The sequence below is a fragment of the Lynx rufus genome, unplaced genomic scaffold (genome assembly GCF_022079265.1).
Source record: "Lynx rufus isolate CCGP_SWC_20201006 ecotype Redwood Valley unplaced genomic scaffold, mLynRuf1.p SCAF_10, whole genome shotgun sequence".
NCBI classification, from domain to species: Eukaryota; Metazoa; Chordata; class Mammalia; order Carnivora; family Felidae; genus Lynx; species Lynx rufus.
This window is the reverse complement of record NW_025814824.1, coordinates 74,397,101-74,412,222: the sequence shown is the minus strand read 5'-3', so window position 1 is coordinate 74,412,222 and position 15,122 is coordinate 74,397,101. Positions and strand designations below refer to the sequence as shown.

Sequence of the window (15,122 nt, the reverse complement as noted above, 5' to 3'; positions counted from 1 at the left end):
GTTTATGGCAATACCACACTTTCTTGATTACTGTAGCTTGGAATCAAATACTACAAGTCCTCCAACTCGCGCATTTCTTCAAGTTGCTTTGTTTCTTCCAGATCCTTCACATTTCCAAGCGAATGTTAGACTCAGCTTCTTATTTTCCACAAGGAAGCCTTGATGGGATTTTGATTGGGATTGCGTTGAATCCAGATACCAACGGGAGGAAAACTGACATCTTAACAATATTGCGCCTTTGACCAGCGAACACAGTAAGTTCCTCCATTTAGTTAGGTCTTCCTCAATTTATTTCAGAAATGCTTTGCAGTTTTTCAGCCCACGTGTCTTGTACACCTCTTGTCACATGTGTCTCTAAGTATTTCCTATTTCTTCTGCTATTATTAACAATATTGCTTTTCAGATTTCAAGTTCTGATCATGGCTAGTGCATAGAGATTCAGTTCATTTTTTTTAACAGTTTATTTATTTTTGAGAGACAGAACCTGAGTGGGGGAGGGGCAGAAAGAAACAGAGACACTGAATCCGAAGCAAGCTCCAGGCTCTCAGCTGTCAGCACAGAGCCTGATGCAGGGCTTGAACTCATGGACCATGAGATCATGACCTGAGTTGAAGTCGGACGCTTAACCCACTGAGCCACCCAGGCGCCCCAAGATTTAGTTCATGTGTGCATATTGAGCTGGCGTCCAGCCATCTTGCTATACTCACTTGTCCTAGTAGCTTTCCTGTAGATTCCACTGGATTTTTTTTTATTTTTAATTTTTTTAAATGTTTATTCACTTTTGAGAGAGAGAGAGAGAGAGAGAGAGAGAGAGAACAAGCACAAGCAGGGGAGGGGCAGAGAGAGAGAGAGTGGGACTCAGAACCCTAAGCAGGCTCCAAGCTCTGAGCTGTCAGCACAGAGCCCAAGGCGGGGCTCGAACTCATAAACCATAAGATCATGACCTGAGCCGAAGTCAGATGCTTAACTGACTGAGCCACCCAGGTGCCCCTCCACCGGATTTTCTATATAGATAATCATTTTATCTACAAATAAAAAGACTCACCTCTTCCTTTTTGACATGAATGCTTTTTATTTATTTTTTTATTCCTTATGGCATCGGCTAGAGCTGCCAGTACAATATTGAATAGAAGTAGTGAGAACAGGGGTGCCTGGGTGGCTCAGCTGGGTAAGCGTCTGACTCTTGATCTCGGCTCAGGTCATGATCTTACGATTTGTGAGTTCGAGCCCTGCATCCGGCTCTGCGCTGACAGTGTGGAGCCTGCTTGGGATTCTGTCTCCTTCTCTCTCTGCCCCTCCCCAGCACACACACGCCCGTGTTCTCTCTCTCTCTCTCTCAAAATAAATAAATAAAATAAACTTCGAAGTAGTGAGAACAAATATCTTTGACTCTTTTCTGCTTCTTGGGGAAAAAATTCAGTCAATCATTCTTTTTTTTTTTTTTAATTTTTTAATGTTTGTTTATTTTTGAGAGACAGAGACAGAGTGTGAGCAGGCAAGGGGCAGAGAGAGAGGGAGACACAGAATCCGAAGCAGGCTCCAGTCCCTGACCTGTCAGCACAGAGCCCGATGCGGGGCTCGAACCCACGAGCCACGAGATCATGACCTGAGCCGAAGTCGGACGCTCAACTGACTGAGCCACCCAGGCACCCCTCATTTGGTCTTGATGTACTACCCTTTTTATATATTCTTAGATTGGTATTTCTGAAATTGTATTGAAAACTTTTGTATTCCTATTTATGAGATATATTGGTCTGTATTTTCTTGCAATGTCTCTGTCCGGCTTTGACATCAGGGTAATGTCAGTTTCATAGACTATGTTGGGAATTAGTGACCCCCCCCTCTTCAATTTTCTGGAAAAGTTTATGAAGAATCAGTAGTACTTCTTCCATAAACTTTTACTAGAATTCTCCACTGTAGTCATCTGAGCCCAGAGTTTTCCTTGTGAGATGCTTTTCAAATCACAGAATGAGCTTCTTAGATAGATACAAGGCTACTTCAGGTTCAGGTGGCGATCCACATCTCCTCATTCTGAAGGGACCCCTGAGATCTCATTTCTTTTTTAAAAAAAATTTTTTTAATGTTTATTTTTATTTTTGAGAGAGACAGAGACAGAATGTGGGTGGGTTAGGGGCAGAGAGAGAGGGAGGCACAGAATCCAAAGCAGGCTCCAGGCTCTGAGCTGTCAGCACAGAGCCCGACGCGGGGCTCGAACTCACGGACCGTGAGATCATGACCTGAGCCGAAGTCGGACGCTCCACCAACTGAGCCACCCAGGCGCCCCTCAGATCTCATTTCTGAGCCTCCTCCCTCCTGCCACCCTGCTCAGGGGAGGCAGACGAGTATCTGGTGCCCAGAGAGGCTGTTGCTCTGCCCTTGTCACAGAGCAGGAGGGAGGCTTCTGGGCCTATGCGTGCATGTGTGAACGTGAGTATTTGTGTGCATGTGTGTGTGAGAACATCTGTATTCCCGGGGGCTCACTCACCGGCTGGCCTTTGGATCCAGGCTCCCCCTGGTTCCCAGGAAGCCCGGTTCCACCTGCTGTCCCTCGTTTGCCAGACGGGCCCAGCTGCCCAGGCAATCCACTTTCACCCTTAAAAAAAAAAAAACCCAAAATATCAAAATGACCAAAGGGGGACATGGTTCTACGGGAGGGGCAGGGAGATCCAAGAGAGTGATTCCACAGGGTCAGCCGACATCTCAGGATTCTTGGGCTCAGATACAGACCTGGTGGGGGCTCAGAATTTCAGCCTCCTTGAGAGGACAGCCTCTTTTCCTTACTGTGGCATTCAAGCTCCAACTTCCCCTCCACTCCTCACCCTGCCTCTCCTCGACACTGTTTCCTCCCAGCAGACCACGAAGTTCCCAGCTCCGCACCCCTGCTCCAGCCGTTCCTCCCCTTCTCGCCTCATTTAAACCCTCCCTGGGCCAAGGCCACCTCTCCCTCTGCCTGCTGTTCCCGCAGAGGGTTCCAGCCTCTCCCCAACTAAACCTCGAGCTTGGGGAGGGCAGGAGGAGCCATGTCTGACTCATCCATCTCAGTCTCCCCTTCTGTGTCTAGTCCTGGGCTCAGACCGACTCAGCACTGCCTCCCCACCGCTCAGGGAAGCTTTCTAAAAAGAAGCCTGTTAGAAGGGGGTGCTGGCTGGGAGCACTACCTTGCCTTTGTTCCACGAACGCCCACAAGAGGGCGCCCAAGGACAGCTTAGTAACCAGTTTGCCTGTTTTATTAAGGCCTGGAGGGTGTCTTCTAGAATTATTAGCTACCTGGATACACTTTCCTGTAAGTCAGGTTCAAGCCTGGGGCAGGGACCCCTGAGAAATGTCAGCGACATGAACTCCATTTTCACATGGGCCGTGGGACATGGGTGCCCATAATGACACTGCTGAGTGTCATTATGGTTAGTACCAAGGCTGAAAGGGTGCCAGGGGTGGGTAAGTGTATTAACGAGAGTCTGACCTTGAATCCTGGGGGCCCCTGTGCTCCAGGCAAGCCGGCCACACCTGGGTTTCCTCTCTTCCCTGCAGGGCCCATGGGGCCAGGGTCCCCATCATCTCCCTGCTCCCCCTGTAAAGAAAGATGGCAGAAGAGCATCTCTTGTGTTTCAGGAAATAGGCAGCCAAGAAGGCAGAATGACCCCAAAGTCCCGGTGAATTCTGGGTGGACCTGGAAGGGGGAGGTCAGACTCCACGGGGGAGGTCATCCCGCCTGTGTGTGTGAGGACAGCTGGACCAGTGAAACACCAGTAGCTGCGCATTTGCAGGTAGGGAGGAGGAGGGACCTTAAAGGCAGAAGTTCCCTGCACTGGATGGGGCAGGACCTTCTGGGTGCAAACATGGACAGTCAGAAGCGCCACATTCCCAGGTCCCAAGGACTGAGGCCATTGCCCATGCAGGAAACTTCTGGATATGTTGGTTCTGCCCCATGCAAGTTTCCAAACCTGCTTCTCCTGGCCCATGGCCTATGGCAGAACCCCACCCCCCACCCCACCCCGCCCCCAACACACACAAGACACCATCTGTTAACCCCTGCTCACCTGCTGTCCTGCTTGACCATCCCGGCCAGGAAACCCATCTGGTCCAGCCATCCCCTCGGGGCCCTGTCTCCCCACCACGCCCCGAGGCCCTGGCAGCCCCTGCAGGCCCTGGAGGTATAAAAGAAGCTGGTGATGGGGTGCCTGGGGGGCTCAGTTGGTTGAATGTCTGACTTCAGCTCAGGTCATGATCTCGTGGATTGTGGGTTCAGGCCCTGCATCGGGCTCTGTGCTGACAGCTCAGAGCCTGGGGCCTGCTTTGGATTCTGTGGCTCCCTCTCTCTCTTCGCCCCTCCCCTGCTCATGCACTTTCTCTCTCTCTCTCTCAAAAATAAATAAACATTAAAAAAAAAAGCTGGGGAGGGCTTCTGGGGAGGGCTGGGAGGCAGGCGGGAGAGAACCGGCCATGCATGGGTCACTCACCTGAATCCCCCTTCGTCCAGGTGTCCCTGCCTTGCCTTGCTTTCCCTTTGGTCCCTGAAAAATCAAGGGGCACATGATGGAAGCTGCCTGGAAGAGGACAGACCCCTAGGAGTTCTGGGACAGGTGCTGAGAGGATTATGGGGCCCCTGTGTGGCCTGTCCCTCTACCTCTTGGGCAGCATCTGAATCTGCACATGGGCCCAAGAGCCCCGGCCTGGAAGCCCAGGGGCAGGCTGGCCTTGGAACCTGCCAGTGCTGTCACTGCCCCTGCTCTGGGCCCTGGGCCCCCTCTGACTCCCCTTGCTACAGAGGCTCCAGGTACGGCAATTTCCTAGTGGGAACCTGAGCCCGGGAGCTCCTTTGATCCTCAGAGTGTGGCTATATCCCTGTGGCCTGGGACAGTGGTGGGGGGTGGGGGAGCAGGGGAGGTTGAGGGCATTCAGACAGCACCGGCCCAACAACCTCAGTGCCTCAGTGGAGGCAGACGTAAGGGCTCTGGGTACAAGACAGGAAAGTCCCCCTCCTGGAGGCCCCGCATACTGGGCTGGTAATCCCTCCACCCCCACCCCTCAGGCCCTTTGAAGCAAAGAGATCTTGACCTGAAGCACCCTGCAGGGCACCAACCAGTCCAGCCTCCCACGTGCTCTGTGCCTGGGCCAGTGTCTGCCCCTCCCAGCCTCCCTTGTGGACGTCAGCCCTCTCACCTCTTCCCCTTTCGATCCTTTGGGTCCTGGACGTCCCCGGGGTCCCGGATGCCCCTGCAAACCAAGGTGAGATGATGCAAAGCAGCCCCAAGATTCCCCCCTGGGGAGGGCAGTAGCCAGTGTCCGCCTGGAGGGGGAGGGGTGGGAGGGGCTTGGGGGTGCCCCAAGCATCAGGGCAGGAGAAACCAGAGGGGACTGCCCCAGGCTATCCCACAGGGAGGATCCCTCTGTGCTTTAAAGGGGCCATTACTTCCCCCACTGCTGTCCACCCACCTCCGGGGCGGGGGCCGGGTGGGGGACAGGAAGCACCACTCACTGGTAGGCCCTGCTGGCCTGGGTCTCCACGGAGGCCTTGCACACCCTCCTGCCCCTGGAAGCCAAGGAGAGACCAGTGAGGGGGCCCATCCTGGCAGGGCTGGGGGCCGGGGCAACTTCCGGCCTGGAGGAGCCCCCCAGCGCTTACTCTTCCTATAGCCATGTGTCATCGTCCCCTCTCTGGGCTCGCTAATCTGCAAAGCCGTGGAATAATGACCCTGCCCGTGAGAGGAGGAGCCTGGCGGGGGGCCAGGTGCTCCCCCAGTGGCTTGTCTCCTGCTTCTATCCACTGCTTCTGTTGGGAGAGCTGTTCCCGGCCACGGATGGGGAGACTGAGGCCCGGCGAGGAAAGGGGTCTCTGTCTCCCATCTCATCCTCTCCCTCCGACGGTCCCCCTGTCAGCATGAATTCTGGCCTGAGCCCTCTTTCAGGGGGTCTGTGCTTCAAGCTGGGCACTGATGGTGGGAGGGAGGGCTTGTCTCTTGGTGAAGGCTGTTCTCCCGCCAGGCGCCTGTGAGGGCTGAGGAATGTCCCTGCAGAACATGCTGGAGGCCGCCAGCGGGCAGGAGTTCGGATACTTACGGGGTATCCAGGGTCCCCTGGCTCCCCGCGGTCTCCTCGATCGCCTATGGGGCCCTGAATGACAAGGACAACAAAATATGAGCCACCAGGTGCAGGCGATGCAGACCTGGGTCTGGGTCTCACTGGCCACCGGCTCTCAAGCTGGCAGCAGCCTCACCCCTGCCAACCTCCCCTCCCCCTCTCCACAGCAAGAAGCTAGGGCTCCACCTGGGTGGGGGTCCAGGGGACCGGAAGGGGGACTTACCCGATCTCCAGGTGGCCCAGGGGGCCCCTCGGCCTTGCCATCCTCGCCCTGCTCCCCCTGTGGACACAACGGGCTTTAAGACACACTTCCCGCTCCTGGTGAATTTGGGGAGTTCTAGATACTCCACACAGCGTGGAAAGGGCCTTCGTCAGAGATGAAGTCCAGCCTACTTAAGGTTACAGATGGGGAGACTGAGGCCAGAGAGGGAAAGGCAGACCCGGGCGTGCAACCAGGATCGTGGAACACAGCATACTGCTCTTTACGGTCTGCCCCGCTGGGCACCCCGAGCAGGAGCCCTCAGGCTGTAAGACCCAGGTAGCTCGGAGCAGAGACCTGGGTCATGCCCAGCTTTGCACAGGACCAGCTGCTCAGACCCTCAACAGGTCCCTTCCCATCTCGGAGTTCTTCGTCTCAGCTGGGGAATGGGGGCGAGGTAGGGTGAAGGGACAACGGTGATACCGAGGAGTTCCAGGAAATGACACGAGAAGGCCCCGTGTGGTGCTCCTCAGGGAGTGACAATAGCTCCAACAGCTGGCAGCCAAGGGCACTGCCACCGGCCAGACACAGACACTGGCTGCATACTTCCAACAACCCTATGCAGCAGGTGATATACTATTCTTCCCATTTTACAGCTGAGGACACTGAGGCACAGAGAGGCGGTGTGGGCTGCTCCATTGTTCAGCCCCGAATAAGAATCCCTTTCTCCGGCCTTTGCGGGGATGAAGTGGCCAGAAAACCCCAGAGCAGGCCGGGGGCTGCCCCACGTTGCACTCGGCCGTGGGCCAGTTTGGGGGTCTTGTCCATCAGACAGATTCCTATCTGCAGACAGCACAGGGAAGCCTTGCAGTGCTGCTCTGAGGACCCCGTGAGGGAAGCTCAGGACTGCCCACACAGTAGGGCCTCAGGTGGCCAGGAAACTGGGCGTTGCTGACAATAACAGCAGGGGCGATGTGTGGCACGGATTCAGTCGGATTGGAGAGATTGGGTTTCGAGGCCGTGGGGCCCTGGCAGGCCGCCCTGGGCCCTGGTCCACCCCCAAGACAGGAGGCTGGATGCCATGTGCTGGCTGCAGGGAAGGTGTAAGCAGGACAGCGAGCGGCGGAACCTCGGGGCTCAGAATGTTCCAGCCCCAGACAACCGGTGCCACTCCCGTGGGGGTGCGTGCTGGGCAGGGGGCTCCAGCCAGGGCGCCCCGGGCCCTCTCGGTGTTGGCCGGGACTGAAGGGGAAGCCTGGGAGGCAGGAGAAGGAGCTGGCCCAAATCAGTCCTGAGGGCTGGCAGCTGCAGTCCTTTGGCCCAGGGCCTCTGTGGCTCCTGTGGGCAGAGACTGAAGGCGGGAGGGACTTGGCCCAAGGCTTAGAACCAGCTGTACCCAAGGGGGTGGCCCAGGGAGTGGGGATTCCCTCTCTTCCCTGACCTCTCTCTCTGGCTTTTTGTCCCTAGTCTCAGTCCCACCGTGGAGGGAAGCGGCCGGACTGGGGCGCATCGGAGAGGGGGGCAGGGTCTCCCTAGCGCATTCTGTGTGCCCGACACTTCGTGAAGTGCTTCGTAGATTCCATTCAGCACTCCTACACTGCTGTGACTACTGGCCCATTTTATAGAGGGGGAGCCTGAGGCCCAGGGAAAGAAGGGTCCTAGTCAAAGCCACACAGAAATCAAGGAGTGGTCTGACCCCAAAGCCAGCTGTGCAGATCTCCTCCGCTCCCCACCTCCCCCCCCCGCCCCGCCTTACATTGTGGCTCTAGTTCGGGGATGCGTTTTTAGCACCAGGAAGCTGGTGAAGCCCCCGTCTCCTTGTTCCCAGAGTCTCATCCCTAATCCCTCCAGACACCACCTTTGTAGACACATGCCCCACAGGGAATTCAAGAGTTGAACGACGTATCAGCTCATCTAAGTGCCTGCTTCCGAAAGCCAGGGATGCACAGCCTGGCATCAGACAGTCTGCGTCCTAGTCCTGCCACCTTTCCACCGGTCCTGACCTAGTCCTTGAGCATCGTGAAGACTCAGTTTCTCCATCTGTCACGTGGGACACTGACACCTCCAGGTGGGGGTCATGGCGGGGACCGTGGAGACATCCGGGGCAAGAGCTTTGCACACGGCCGTTGTGTTTTGGGGTCTCCCTTGCGAACCTGTTCCCACTCCTCCCAGCACCCTCCAGCTTGTGCGTGGCTCTTCACTCTCGTGCCTATTTTTTTACTCCTGAGCCCTTTAGGGCCTCATTCTGCAGCCCCTAGCTCAGGGCCGAGAACACACCACATAATCATTTGAAATCCCTAAGTCCCTGTTAGATAGCCAAATGAATGAGAGAACTCATACAATACCTTATACATAAGAAAGTGCCTCTGGCTGCCATCTATGTGATGTCCTGCTTCGCCTCGCATTCCCGAGCTACCCACCCGCTTAACCGATGAGGCCGTCAAGGTTCAGGGAACCCTGAGGCCCCACCCAAGGCCCCGGCAGGCTCAGGGCGGATTGAGGGTTAGGAACCGGGTCTGGGGCTGAAGGTGGCTCAGAGGGAGCCTCTTGTTTCAGGCTCCGTCCTAACCCCTCCTGTGCCAGCCGTGGCAGACCGTGAGGGCCGAGGAGGGACACTTCCTGCGGCTTCCTGTGGGATGTTGGAGCCCACTGATTGCAGATCTCTTCTCCAAGCAGGAGGAAGGGGCCAGCTGGACAGCAAGCCAGGCCAGGGTGATTCACCAGGCAGCGGGATGTAGTTAGTGGGTAGCTGACTCGGCGAAAGAAAGGAGGGCTGGGGAGGCAGGGGGGCAAGGAGACAGCGGCAGGCCGCCTGCTAAGAGGCATTCCAGCTGAGCCATCAGGGGAGGAGGGAGGCAAGAGCGGGGGACTCGGAGCTCCAAGGCCCGGGCCCGGGGCCATCTTGGTGCTGCCTTGGAACGTGACCTGGGGCCAACGCCTTGGCCCTCTGGCCCCATGTCCCCACCTGCGCGGTGTGGCAGGGCACAGCCATCAGCAAGCTTTCTTCTACCTATTCCTGTCTTCTACCGAGGCTGGAGCCAAGGAGTGGGAAACAGACATGCCCTCCCTCTGCCTCAGTGCCTCCTTCCTGTCTGTGAAAGGCTGGCTTTGCTCTCTGTCCTAAGCCCTCTGCTGGCTCTCACTGGGTGATCTCGTTCCTAAGCAAGGCTTCAATCTTCACGTTCGAAGAGATGATGGGATTGCAGTTCTGGTTGGTACCTGACTGGTGTCCGTTTCCCCTGCTTGACCGGAAGCCCCGGGGAAGGCAGGAGCTGTGTCTGGTTTTGTTCTGCTGCTGGGCACAGACCTGATACCCGGTACATCTGGGCTGAATGGAGGTCTAACGGCTCCCGGCCAGCCGTGGTACGAGCAGGGCTGAGCCGACCGTGAACCTCCGCGTGACCCCAGCCACTGTTTCCCAGGGACTTACTAGAGGGAGCACCTGCTTCCCAGGACTGAGCACCCACCTTTTCGCCCTTTGGTCCAGGAGGTCCGAGGGGGCCCATGACGCCTTTGTGTCCCTGCAGGAAACAAGATGACAAGAGGTGAGAGCGCATGGGCGAGTGAGGACTTGAGAGGCACAGTGATGAAGGACAGGAACTCGGAAGTGAAGAATCTGGGCTGTAAGTTTGGGTCCCGGCTCTGCCCCACCTCGCTGCGTGATTCGGAGCAGGCCCTGTGCTTCTCTGGGGCCTGGCCTCCCAGACAAGCCATGTCGGCCCCCGGCACACCTCTAAGAGGGGTGCCAGCTCGGATGCAGAACTGGGTTAAGACCCTTCCCTTCCGCAGACAGCAGGTGCGACGCCCAGACAGGGAGCGAACGTGGCACCCGCCATGGGAAGGAAGGACTCAGTGAAGGCACTTGGAGGGGGACGGTGCTTCTGGCTGCCCACCCCCGCCCAGCCCACCAGCGGCCTCTGACCCCCACGCTGCTCTGTGGGCACAGGGACCTCCAGTGGCCCGAGGGCCACCCGCAGCAGGGAGGTGGTAGGGGCTGAGGCCGAGGCACTCCTGGGTCCCTGCCTGCAGGACAGAATTCCAGAAGGGGGTAGGTGAGATTTTCTTACATCATAACCAGCCAGTCCCGGTTCTCCTTGGGCCCCCATCCGTCCCGGAGCACCCTACGAGAGGTTACAGTTAAACCAATCAAATTAAAGACAAAGATGATAAATATTCCAAACTCAGCCCTTCCTGATAACTACATTTCATTATTACCTACGCTCTCGCGTATTTCCGCCCACGGAGTCTGTGCAGTGGACAACACACAGTCCTGCATAGCTCCTCCCACGTGCCCATTCAGTGACATCATGGTGGCAGCATGCAATCAGCCAGGGTGGGAGCATTTGCACCGTGGACACTTTAAGTGTCACAAAACGGCTCAGCCGTTGATCAGTGCACACTGGCAGCTCCGAGATGCCGTCACCTGTCTGCCTCCCCCCTGCTTTCCCCCTCTACACCTGCCAGAGCCCCGGGGGCCCTCCTTCAGGGCAGGCCAGCGATAGACCGGGACACCCTCATAGTCCCCCAGGGATTCGTAGCACCTTCACCCTGATCCTCATGGAGCTATTTCCAGTGGGAAAACTCCTTCTTCCTAAAAAACACTCACGAGGGGCTGGTCCCCTCTCCCTCTCCTAGAATGGGGCTTGTTAATCTGGGTCTGCGAAGGACTTCAGAAGACCCACCACCCCCTTCAAACTGAAAGAGACACTTGGTGCTGTAGGTACTTTTGCAGGGAGAGAGGCTGCGGGTTCTGCAGGTTCCCAAAGGGATCCATGATTCAAAAGAAGCGGCCAGGACAAGGGGTCGAGCTGGCGATACCTCTCTTTCTGCCCTTGGCCCCCCTCTGCTCCGCGCCTCAGCCCACCCCACCCCACCCCACCCAGAGGGTTCTCACCGTTGGTCCCAGGCTGCCCCGGGACCCTTTAGGGCCTGGGGTGCCAGGGGGTCCGGGGTCTCCAGGGACGCCCATCTCACCCAGCTGTCCTTGGTAGCCCTTGGCACCCTGCAGTGGAAGGAGAGACAGGCTGTCACCAGGCCCCATAGGGAGGTGGAGAGAGACGAGAGAGACGTGGGGCAGGGCGAGGGGAGGAGGGACTGGGGAGGTCACGGCCCCAGGAAGCATGGCATGCCACCTTGGCTCCTGTCCGGCCCTTCTCGCCTTGCCTCCCTGGTTTTCCTTCAGGACCCTGAGGGGAGAAGGAGGGAAAGAAAAGGGTGAGAAATACGGAAAATTAGCGCACTAGCTCCGAGGGCAGCCTGCTGGGTTCAAAACTTACCCGTGCTCAATGCCCCTGTGACCTTGAGTGTGATCTAACTTCCCGTGATGGGAGGCTTTGTCTGCAAAGTGGGGACAGGGGTCCTATGTGCCTCAGAGCGCTGAGAATTCAACCTGTTCTCGCTCACCAGGTGCGTGGCCCATATAAGCGTGGGATAAATCCTCATTTCATGGCGGCTGCTAGGCGCCCAGGCTGTCCCAACGGGAACAGCTCTCTGCACTCCCTTTGCCACGCACTGTTCCAGCCTCCCAGCCACGCTGAGTCTTGGGCCCGATCAAGGCCTCCTCCCACCTATGGTGACCTCTGGGCTTCCAGAAGGTGAAGGGACTTGCCCAGAACGCGGATTCAACTGTCGGTCTGTCTGAGTCCACATCCAGGGCTCAGGGTACCCACTGATGACACGAGGCATCTCATCTCTAAGATGCTGCGGCTCACTTCTGACAATCCCTGGGGCTGTGTCCCACTGACAGGGTCTCTCTCCCTTGGGGGCTGCAGTTGGAGGGGATCGTCACAGTGGGGCATTGTGCGGGGAAGGTCAGCTGCCCTCCCCCGCTCTCCCACTGGGGTACCCAGGCCACTCCCTCCAACAGGCCGCTGTGCCCCCTCCCCCACAGGGCATCCCATAATGCAGCTCTGCCTCGCCCTGCCCTGGTCAGGGCCACACATTTCAGCAGGGTGAGTGAGTGCGTGTAAGTGTGCATATAAGAGAGGGAGAGAAGAGAATCCCAACCCTGAGCCACACTGGTTTGGGATGTAGGGGGTGGGGCAGGCGGTGTTTCTGGTTTGGAAAGGACATCCTGACGGCCCACAGAAGACAGTTCTCTCAAGGCCCAAACCTCAAGGGGAGCTGGGAAAAAAAAACACCTACGTTCTTGGCAAACACTAAAGAGCTAGTTTGATTCAATCCCTATGGCTGCATTAACAGAGGTGCTTGCTATAGGATGAGGGAGATGATGGTCCCACCTTGGAACAGGAGTAGGTACTGACTAACTGTGATGGAGGAAGGGCAGGAAGACGGGATCTTAGAGGAACCAGGAAACACATGGGCTAACCCAGAGGGACTGGATTTCTGTCTGCAGATTTCTGCAGCTGCCCTGAGGCAGCAGCAACTGTGTTCTCTGGGGTGGTCAGTGGACAGAAGTTACAAGGAGGCTGGCTTTGATTTAGTACAAGGGAGAGATGTCTGCTCAAAAGACAAAACATGGCAAAAGTGTACTGGAGAAGATATCCAGTCCCTAAAGGAAGTGCCGTTCAGCCCATTCTGGGGCCCTCAGGAAGGAGGGAATGGTGATCCTGGAAGGACAGACTGTCCTGTATTCTGGTGCTTAAAGCCTCATGCGACCCTGGACGACTCCCTTTCCTTCTGCGTGCCTCAGTTTCCCGACTTCTTTTTTTTTAATGTTTATTTTTGAGAGAGAGACAGAGCATGAGTGGGGTAGGGGCAGAGAGAGAGAGGGAGACACAGAATCCAAAGCAGGTTCTAGGCTCTGAGCTGTCAGCACAGAGCCCGATGCGGGGCTCGAACTCACGGACCCGGAGATCATGACCTGAGCCGAAGTCGGACCCTTAACTGACTAGGCCGCCCAGACGTCCCTCAGTTTCTCCACTTCTAATATAAAGGTCTTGAACTAGCTTTTGCACTGTCTACTCTGGTGGCCCCTTGCCACACAGGGCTACTGAACACTTGAAATGTGGCTACCAGGACAGAGGAACCAAATTCTTAATTCAATTTAATTTTAATTGATTTAAAATTAAACTTAAAATTGACCATTCAGTTATTATAAAACTTGTAGGTATGTTTGGAATCACTTGGGAATATGAATCTACATTTTTAGCTGTATAGTTCATGGAATCTAAATACAGCTCAAGTATTTCTAATGAAAATCCAGCATCCTAACTGAGATGTGCTGTAAGAGTAAATTACACACCAGATTTCGTAGATTTAGTACAAAAAAAAAGAATGCAAAATGCCTTACTAATGATTTTTATATTGATTATATGTTGCAAATGTTACCATTTTAGATATATCGAGGTCAATAAAATAGACTATTAAAATTTATTTCAGCCACTTCTTTTTACATTTTTAAAATGTGAGTACTAAAAAATTTTAAATTACACATGTAGCTTGTCTTCTGTTTCTACCGGTCGGCACTGTGTTAGCAACGTCAAGGTCTTTTGCTCCTCCAAAAATAAAATAGTAACAACCATCGTGGCTTCAACCAGGGGCCAGGCGCTGTGTCCACATTCCGCATCATACCTCATGCAATTCTGGCCACAGGGTTGGGAGGAAGGGATTCTTTGCTCCATTTGAGAGCCAAAGGAATGGGCTCAGTGACAGGAAGGTGTTTTCCACAGGCCACCTAGCCAGGTTGGAATGGAACGCGGATCTCCAGTGTCTGGGGCACCGCTGTCCCAGGATGGTCATATTTGGGAAATTGTGAAATCATGGTACAGGGGCGGCTGATCTCTTGTCAGGAGGAGAAACGAGTCAGCACTGAAGAATTCAGCACAGGGCCAGGATGCCGGGAGTCTCCCCCAGGACGGGGCGGCCGGCCACTTGTTCTGACGGGCCCTCTCCAGCTGGGAGCATCGCTCATGGTGTGGGAAACCCCGAGTAAGGGCTGGAGCAGCCATTGGGGGGAGGCTGTGGGGCCAGAATGAAGACTTTTGCTGGGCCCCCATCCATGGAGATATATTTCTGGAAAGGCTCTGATGGCTCATAAAATTCTATTTTTAAATACTCCACTGTTTCCTGGCCAGAGTGGGGGATACTTGTCCAGCAGCCCTGATGCCAAAGAGACTCAAATACAAGCCTCTCACCACCTCCGTCACCCAGCACGCACTCAGTCTGGCCCCAGTGAACCTCTCTCCAGCTCCCGTATATGAAAATTGGTAGAGACAGCAAAATATGGACACGAACGCTGCTACCACCACCAGCACCCCCACTGTCTGTCCCCATCACTGTGGCCACTGTCACCGCCACTGCCGCCACTGCCATCACCATCACCAATATCGCCACCATCATCACCACCTCCACCATCATCCTCACTATCACCACCATCATCGTCACTATCATCCTCACCATTATCACCATCCTCACCATCTCCACCATTATCATTACCATCATCCTAACCATCTCCACCACCATCACCATCACCACCATCATCACCATCTCCACCATCATCATCACCATCACCACCATCATCCTCACCATCATCACCATCCTCACCATCTCCACCACCACCACCACCACCACCACCATCACCATCTCCACTATCATTACCTCCACCATCACCACCATCACCATCACCACCATCATAACCATCACCACCATCACCACCATCACCACCATCTCCACCATCACCATCACCACCATCATAACCATCACCACCATCACCATCACCACCATCTCCACCATCACCACCTCCACCATCACCATCAATCATCCTTACCAACATCACCATCCTCACCATCTTCACCATCATCACCATCTCCACCATCATCATCACTACCATCATCCTAACCATCTCCATCATCTCCACCACCATCATCATTTCCACCACCATCAC

At 55.4% G+C, this 15,122-nt stretch overlaps 1 protein-coding gene across 1 annotated transcript in view; it reads right to left on the bottom strand.

Moving 5' to 3' along the window:
• COL27A1 (collagen type XXVII alpha 1 chain) overlaps nucleotides 1–15,122 on the bottom strand; it is a 136,513-nt gene that overhangs the window by 12,325 nt on the left and 109,066 nt on the right. The window contains exons 38-49 of the mRNA XM_047099631.1: nucleotides 11,410–11,463; nucleotides 11,172–11,279; nucleotides 10,345–10,398; nucleotides 9,745–9,798; nucleotides 6,302–6,358; nucleotides 6,058–6,111; nucleotides 5,477–5,530; nucleotides 5,161–5,214; nucleotides 4,458–4,511; nucleotides 4,038–4,145; nucleotides 3,461–3,568; nucleotides 2,486–2,593 (exon numbers count right to left, since the gene is read on the bottom strand). Of these exons, the coding sequence (XP_046955587.1) occupies nucleotides 2,486–2,593; nucleotides 3,461–3,568; nucleotides 4,038–4,145; nucleotides 4,458–4,511; nucleotides 5,161–5,214; nucleotides 5,477–5,530; nucleotides 6,058–6,111; nucleotides 6,302–6,358; nucleotides 9,745–9,798; nucleotides 10,345–10,398; nucleotides 11,172–11,279; nucleotides 11,410–11,463 (867 nt within the window). The remainder of the gene's footprint in view (nucleotides 1–2,485; nucleotides 2,594–3,460; nucleotides 3,569–4,037; nucleotides 4,146–4,457; nucleotides 4,512–5,160; nucleotides 5,215–5,476; nucleotides 5,531–6,057; nucleotides 6,112–6,301; nucleotides 6,359–9,744; nucleotides 9,799–10,344; nucleotides 10,399–11,171; nucleotides 11,280–11,409; nucleotides 11,464–15,122) is intronic.